This window comes from Eptesicus fuscus, chromosome 7 (genome assembly GCF_027574615.1).
Source record: "Eptesicus fuscus isolate TK198812 chromosome 7, DD_ASM_mEF_20220401, whole genome shotgun sequence".
In the NCBI taxonomy this organism is placed as follows: Eukaryota; Metazoa; Chordata; class Mammalia; order Chiroptera; family Vespertilionidae; genus Eptesicus; species Eptesicus fuscus.
The window spans coordinates 94815830-94823829 of record NC_072479.1 but is presented as its reverse complement, the minus strand read 5'-3'; the positions used below and the strand labels follow the sequence as shown (position 1 = coordinate 94823829).

Here is an 8000-nt window from a genome sequence, read left to right as displayed (position 1 = left end):
GGTGGGGCTGTTTTGCTTATCGATCAGGATTATCCAGGCCTTCCCACCCAAAATTTTATCCTGATTAAAAACTGTTTTGCATTTATTATCAAGCGTGATGTGGGAGAAAGAAGAGTCTATGGAATCAAAGAACCTGGGAGTCCAGGCCACTGTACTATCTTGGGCCTCAGGTTCCTAATCTGTAAATTGAGGCGATTGTTCTGCTTTTAAAATGTAGAACTTTACATAAATCATTGTCTGGTTTACTTTGGATATTTAAAAATATGAATCTTTGAAGTCTATGATAGTAGATGCCATTCAGGCATCACGTGTTCTTTATAACCTTCCAGACTACCCCTGTGTTGTAGTTTTTTGTTTTCTCAATGGCTCTTACAGCTAGTTTTTGTCTCATTAGTTCTCAAGTTGTCACTAGTGTTCGTACAAGGACTTCATTAAATAACCCTTAATGGAGATAGCTTTTTATCTTTAGTTTGCATAATGAAAAATATGGCTGCTGTATTAGTTAGCTTCCTCTAGTTAAGCTGGGGTAAACAGATGACTCCAAAATCTCAGTGGTTTGCAGAAACAAAGGTTTATTTCTCACTAATGTAACACGTGGGCTGGGAGATGGCTGTGGCCCTGTGGGTCGTGTGGCTTCTTCATTCTGGGATCCAAGAAAAGAGCTTTCATGAGTAAAGACACATTAATGTGTATTATATCAATTGTTTAAAACTTTTAATATTTTGGAACTTTTCAGAACTTTTACCAATACTATGTCCCTTAATAGGTACTACTCAGAACCTGACTCATGGTAGGTATACTTAAACCCTGACAATGGATTTTTTGTCTTCTTTTGATAATGCCAAGTGCCTAACTTAAGCTTTGATTGCCAAGGCATTTATTTCAAAGAGGCATCCACTTCATAGACTGGCTATCTAGAATAAATACATTGACACACACACACACACACTGCCAGGCACACACACACACAAACACACACAGATTAAAGAGCCAGGCTGCCTCTCCTAACTGAGGCTCTTTTGTTTTAGGAATCTTGGTTGATTTCAATAAATGACCATTTGGACTACTTGGCTTTTTTTCCTTTTCCACTGCTTTAATTTCCACTCTCTTGTTTTAAATCCACTGATAGTGAACTCTGAAACCCTAGGCTTCCCACCCTTGACCCCAATAAAGCAGAACCCCGGCCCATGCACATGCATGCTCACTCTCTCTACTGCGACCTCGCTGTGGGGCCCCAGGGAGGTCTTGTAAATAACAAACCAGTGTCTTTTCAACATTTCTGTTGGGGTTGCCAAAGGAGGCCAAAAGTGGTAAGGGATTAAAAATTTATTAGGTCATCTGGAGTCCAGATGGGCTGAACCCCAAAATGGCACCAGCTCCTAGGGTTGGGAAGTCAGAGGTTTTAAAAGAACTCTAGCCGAAACCGGTTTGGCTCAGTGGATAGAGCGTCGGCCTGCGGACTGAAGGGTCCCAGGTTCGATTCCGGTCAAGGGCATGTACCTTGGTTGCGGGGCACATCCCCAGTAGGGAGTGTGCAGGAGGCAGCTGATCGATGTTTCTATCTCATCGACGTTTCTAACTCTCTATCCCTCTCCCTTCCTCTCTGTAAAAAACCAATAAAATATATTTTAAAGAAAAAAGAACTCTAGATGGGCTTTTTCGGCAGGAAACTCTGGGTGGGTCTGGATCCTGGGAAAGTCCGGAAGAGAAAGATAATAGTCTTAGCAGGTGGAATGTGGTCTAAGTGAAAGGGAATGTCGCTTGTGAAGTCAAAAGGTCAGTTCCCAGGGGAGAGGTATCAATACAATTATTTGATCAGACCTCACAGTTTCCTGATGGTTATTGCTGAGGTGTCTTGCAACCATAAGAACCATAAGAGCTGCCCTAGCTGGTTTGGCTCAGTGGATAAAGTGTTGGCCTGAGGACTGGGGGATCACAGTTCGATTCTGGTCAAGGGCATGTGCCCAGGTTGCAGGCATGATCCCCAGTAGGGGGCGTGCAGGAGGCAGCCAATGGTTCTTTTTCATCATTGATGTTTCTATCTTCCTCTTCCTTCCTCTCTGAAATCAATTAAAAAATACACACACACACACACACACACACACACACACACTGAGTGGCCAGATTATTATGATCTCTGAAAGCATAATAATCTGACCACTCAGTGTATATCCTATATAATAAAAGGCTAATATGCAAATTGTCCCCTCGACCAGGAGTTCGACCAGCAGGCAGGCCGGCCAACTGCCCATGTCCCCTCCCCCTGGCCAGGCTGGCAGGACCCCACCCATGCACGAATTCATGCACCGGGCCTCTAGCATATAGATTATTATGCGTTCAGAGATCATAATAATCTGGCCACTCAGTGTGTGTGTGTGTGTGTGTGTGTGTGTGCGCGCGCGCGCAACCGTTACGACCAAATGACTGGAACAACCGGTTGACCGGTTGCTATGACATGCAGTCCGAGACCCCTCACTCCTTACCACCTGCTGCTCACTGTTCCTTACCACTCAGCTCACTGCTCCTTAGCACTGTGGCGCAGGCGGGAGAGGCTCTCACCACCACTGCTGCACTGCCCAGCTGTGAGGCGATATGGAGGGATTAGAAAGAGGCACAAAGAAACTTTTTGGTTGTGATAGATATGTTCATTATTTTGATTGTAAGAATGGTTTACATAGGTATACACATAGGTAAAGCCTCATCAAATTGTATGCTTTAAAAATGTGTTTTATGTCAAATATACCTAATTGTTTAAAAAGTGAGTGTATCATGATTGACCTCATACATACAACTCCATAATCTTTCCGTATTGTCTTGCATTAACCTTTTGCTTAACATAAATCAATCCATAACCAAAGCACAACCTAAAAATGCGTAAATACTGTCCATTTCGGGTTCCCTATTTTCCAGTGGCACCACAGCACTGGGGTACAGCTAGCTGTCTCGGTGTGGCTGTTTCAGTATCAAAGGCCGCGGGCACAAGGAGACAGGGCTTTTAAACTTCACTCGTGCGAGGGTGACCTCACCTAAGCACGTGCTGCTCGGCGTGCCAGTCTCCACTGGCTTGTAAAAGGTCGTTAATTTAACGCGAGCCATGTGCGCATGTCACAGGACAAATGATGCCGGAATACAGCCACAGCGACCCCCCAAGTCTCGACATCCGCCAGGGCAACACTACTGTAGGGAGAGGGATGAAGGGAGACAAGAGCCGAAGCCGGAAAGTTCTCGGAACCGGTTTAAAAAACACTTCCGGTTCCGGCCCTAAGTCCCACTTCCGCCCGGGTCACGTGCGCGCGGCTGTGTTCCCTGCTTTCCAGTCCGGCGGGGCCCCAGCCCCCGCACTTTCCGTTCTGTCCGCAGGCCGTCCGCTCCGGCTCCGGCAGCCACTTCCGCCCGTGCTCTGACCCGCTGCGGGGCCGAGCCCTCCCGGTACGGTCTCTCCCTGTACAGTCTCTCCGTGGGCCGCCTGTGGGGCCAGTGGGGGTGCGGTCTGCAGTTCCTCTCCTAGAGTGTGAAGGGGCGCGGGGAAACCACGCGGGGCCGCCTTTTCCTTGCTCCCCCAGAGCTGCCTTTAGATTCGGAAGGCCCAGTCCCCAACGCCAAGAAACCACTGAAGACTGGCCTCAGGCCTGGGGGGGACGTCCGCCCTCTCAGCGCCTGGGGGCGGGGGGCAGGGGTGGGAGAGAACCCAGGTGTTCTCACTCTGCACCCCGCTGCTAGGAGGCTTGTTTCCCGGCTCGGTTTAGTGGTGAGCTGGGAACCTTCTGACGCCAACCTCTTTCCCTCCCCGCCCAGCCCGCTGACCATGCCCGCGGGCGTGCCCTGGCCCACCTACCTGAAGATGTTCACCGCCAGCCTCCTGGCCATGTTCGCGGGGTCCCAAGTGGTGCACAGGTACTACCTGCCGGACCTGGTGAGTGCAGGAGGGTCCTGGGCCTCGCTCTCGGACCCCTCCGTTCTCCCCACAAGGGCAGAAGGGATCTTAAAACGAGAATGAGTGCACTTCTGCCCTCGGCCTAACACCTGCTGATGGCATCCAGTTGCATTTAGAGCAATGCCATTTCCTGCTCTTACACTGTCCGGCAGAAATCACACAGAGGCCTTCCACAGCCCGGCACCTGCCTGCCATGGCCTTCTATATACCATTTCCTCCCTTTCCCCGTGTTGCAGCCACACCAGCTTCCTTGCTGTTTCTCAGACTCATCCTGCCTGTTCCCATCTGAAGGCCTCGCCTTTTCTGTTCTTGGGGAGCTTTTCTCCCAGATCTTGGCTTGGTTTCCTTCTTCAAAATTGCAAGTTTCTGCCTCGATGTCTCCTCCATCTATGAGGGTAGCTTCAAAAGGATTGCTCCTCTGCTATTCTGTCCTTTGTTTCATGGAACACCTGTCACAATTTGCAATTATTTTATTCCTTTGTCTCTGCTTGTGTTTTTTTTTATTTCCTCCACTAGAATGTAAGGTCCACAGAAGGACTGTTCCACAATATGCTACCACTTTATAACCACTATGGTGGGTATTAATTTTTTAAAAAAGAACAACCTCGCTAATGACAAGTGCTGGTGAGGATGTGGAGAAACTGGAACCCTCATACAGTGCTGCCATGGATGGAGAGGGTATAGCTGCTGTGGAAAAGTCTGACAGTTCCTCAGTTAAGCATAGAGTTATCATATGACCCAGCTATTCTAGAGAGAGATGAAAACATTGTCCACACAAAAACTTATACATGAATATTCATAGAAGTATTATTTATAAGAGCCCCAAAGTGGAAAACATCCATACTGTCCATAAACTGATAAATGGACATATAAAATGTGGTATACCCATATAATAGAATATTATTTGTTCCTAAAAGGAAATGAAGTACTTACATGTGGCAACATGGATGAACCTTAAAAACATGCCAAGAAACTAGTCACAAAAGACTAATACTGTATAATGCCATTTACATGAAATTTGTCCAGAATAGACAAATCTATTGAGACAAAGAGTAGATTAACGGTTGCCCAGGGCAGTGGCGTGGATGTGGGAAAGCTTTGTGGGAATGGGTATGGGGTTTGTCTTGGGGGTGCAGTTCTAAAATTTATTGTACTGATGCATGTGCAACCTTATGAATCTACTGAAGGCCATTATACTTTAAATGGGTGAATGGTAGGTATGTGAATTATTATCTCACTAAAGTGTTAAAAAAGTAATCTTCTCAGCCTTTCCTGACCATCTTTTCTGAAGGTAGTTTTATTGATTTTATTTTTTTGTATCCAAAATGTGTTTATTGGGATGGTTTCCCACTCGTCTTGATTTGAGGTGCTTTTAGTGCTGCTTCCCTCTGAAGGAGCATCCTTCTGTCAGCCTTGCTTTTCCTCCTGTTGGCTGACAGAGGACAGTGGAGCCACCAACACACAAAGCTGCCGTTTGTGCGTGGCTGAAGCCGGTGGTGATTTTATCGCATCCTGGCATTTCACACCCATTAAGTAGGAATTGGGCCTCTGCCCTGGGCGCTTCTTCTCGTGTTGCCTCTTCTCCTCTTCTGGAGAGGGATGGAGGAGATCCTTAGCGAGGGGCATATTGTCGTGGGGAGGCCGTCACCGTCAAAAAGGCTGAAGGTCGTTTTATAAGTCAGTCAATAGTACAGGAATAAATTTCCCAATATGGAAAGTTTTATTCAAATCTGTGATAGTGATGCAAACTCTCCCCCTCTAGAACTTAAAACCCAGCCTGGATAATAGAGTCATTAGGGTTAGAAGGGGACTTAGATCAACTGTGGGTTCTCATGATACAGATTTAGCGTTGAGTAGCAAGGGACTTTCTTTTCCTCTTTACCTGCTTTGAAGTCGTTCAGGTCACATTTAATTACAGTCTAAGAAAGCACTGGCACATGTGTTTTTGTGTGTGTTGTTGTTTTTTTTTTAATAGACAATACCTGAAATCCCACCAAAGCCTGGAGAACTCAAAACGGAGCTTTTGGGACTGAAAGAGAGACAACACAAACCTCAAACTTCTCAGCAGTAGAAACCTCAAAATACAACGCTGCCAAGAACTCTGTGAATAATAAGTCTTAAATATATATTTTTTAAAATTTATTGAGTCAAACTACTTGCACTTAAGCACCTGATACAATGCTGACTACATGAGGAGGCGCACAGAAGGTATTAACTGATGCATTGAGATTTATTTATGGTTTGACCAGTGTTTCTTGAAAACTGCCAAAGCGTTCTTAAATGTGGTTTGATAGCCATTTAGCTGTGGATATCACATGAGATAGAGTATTTGCAATGACTCCTGCTCTTGTAATTCTTTTTTTTTTATATATGCACTCCCATGTTTATTGCAGTATTAGCCAAGGTACAAAAACAACCCCAAATCCCCATCAGCAGATGAATGGATAAGGAAGGTGTTGTACATATATATTCAGCCAAACACTCAGCCACGAGAAAGGAGAATGTCCTGCCATTTGCAGCAACAGGGATGGACCTTGAGCACATTATGTAAATGTCATGAGTCAAACAGAAAGACAAGTATTGTTATGATATCACTTACGTATGGAATCTAAACAAGTCATACCTATTAAAAAAACACACCACCTAATGGAGAGTAAAATGGTGGTTAGCAGGGTCTGGGGAGTGGGGATAAGAGTGATGAGTATTTAAGGGTACAAACGTGTGACAAGTAGTAAATAAGCCATAGCGATCTAAAGCACAGTATAATGAATCTAAACCAGTGATTTTCAACCTGTATGATGCAAGAATTTTTAAAAACATGCAATACCTGACTATTTAGTCAGGGGCACGGACCTCTTTTTCCTTAGATTGTCAAATAAAAAAATGACAACAGCCAGCACAACAGTAACCATCTGGTGTGAATGAATCAAAATTATATCTATTTTTTAAAAAATATTTTTTATTTATTTGAGAGGAAGGAATAGGGAGAGATAGAAACATCAATGATGAGAGAGAATCGTTGATCAGCTGCCTCCTGCACACCCCCAGTGGGGACCAAGTCCGCAGCCTGGGCATGTGGCCTGACTGGGAATTGAACCATGACCTCCTGGTTCATAGGTCGACACTCAACCTCTGAGCCACACTGGCTGGGCATACTTATTTTTTTGTCAGATTGGCAAAAAGTATATGTTTTTTGGTGTGCCACAGAATTTTATTAGATAAAAAAAGGTTAAAAATTGCTGATCTAGACAATAATATTGTATTATAATTATGTAATGTGATAAATATTGCTACAATGGCAACCATGTTACAATATATAAATGTATCAAAGTAACACTTACACAATGTTACATGTCAAATTTATTTAATTAAAAAAAAGAAATTTCAAACTAGTAAAGGTCACACTGCTCCATAATTTTCAATCAATGGTGACAATTAACTAGAGAAAGTAGTCATTATAGGGAACCCCTTGTAGAGTTCTCTTGATAGAAGGTTTAAGATGAAACACTAGAATTCAACCGGAGAATCTCTCTGCCCCTAGACAAGATTAACCCTGTGTTCCTGGACTTGAATTCTGAAAAGATCCTGAGGAGTATGCTCCAGGAACATGCCCTCATGCTCCACAGGGTCTGAAAATCCACTAATTCCTCATCACCACAATGGGTCCTTTTATGAAGTTAGTTCTAAATTAAATTACAACAGCCTTAACACACATTCACACAGCCATGTGGTTTGTGATTCAATAGTAGACATAGACCTCCATGTGAAATCTCTGGAAACTGAAGTAGTTATTCATGTAATTGTACAGCTTTATAAAGAAAATTAACAAAGGCAAATGACTTAGAGCTAGAAATTCTCAAGTATCGTAGCATCTACCAATTTTAATATCTGCTGAACAGGGCAGGCTGAAGTGGGTAGCTAAATTGTCTCCTAGTTTCCCTTTCCCTCCTTAGTAGCTGAATCAATGGGTATCTTTATAAACCAAGTTATGTTGCGTCAGTAAGATTGTTTCCCAGGACTACATGCGAAACCAGTCATCTCTGTACTAGTCTTCTCTGTCCTGGTT

At 44.3% G+C, this 8000-nt stretch overlaps 1 protein-coding gene and 1 pseudogene across 4 annotated transcripts; one reads left to right on the top strand and one right to left on the bottom strand.

The window, feature by feature from the left end:
* Positions 1-3264: 3264 nt before the first annotated feature.
* Positions 3265-6581, top strand: LOC103288947 (ubiquinol-cytochrome-c reductase complex assembly factor 6). Of its 4 annotated transcripts, XR_008556540.1 has the most exons (4): positions 3270-3429; positions 3796-3913; positions 5910-6142; positions 6328-6581. XR_008556540.1 is itself a non-coding variant. In XM_054718547.1 (3 exons), the coding sequence occupies exons 2-3, from the start codon at positions 3806-3808 to the stop codon at positions 6003-6005; spliced, it is 204 nt and encodes a 67-aa protein (XP_054574522.1). In that variant the 5' UTR covers positions 3265-3444; positions 3796-3805; the 3' UTR covers positions 6006-6581. The 4 variants fall into 4 exon arrangements, 3 of the variants coding, with proteins under 3 accessions (XP_054574522.1, XP_028006014.1, XP_054574524.1); XM_054718547.1 differs by having other exon boundaries at positions 3265-3444; positions 5910-6581; XM_028150213.2 differs by having other exon boundaries at positions 5910-6581.
* Positions 5250-5560, bottom strand: LOC114232663 (40S ribosomal protein S27-like; annotated as a pseudogene).
* Positions 6582-8000: the final 1419 nt, after the last annotated feature.

Excerpts from the sequence above, each read along its gene's own strand:
- LOC103288947 (XM_054718547.1), top strand. The coding sequence starts at position 3,806 with ATGCCCGCGGGCGTGCCCTGGCCCACCTACCTGAAGATGTTCACCGCC. Across the intron at positions 3,914-5,909 it reads GGTACTACCTGCCGGACCTG|ACAATACCTGAAATCCCACC; the intron begins GTGAGTGCAGGA and ends TTTTTTTAATAG.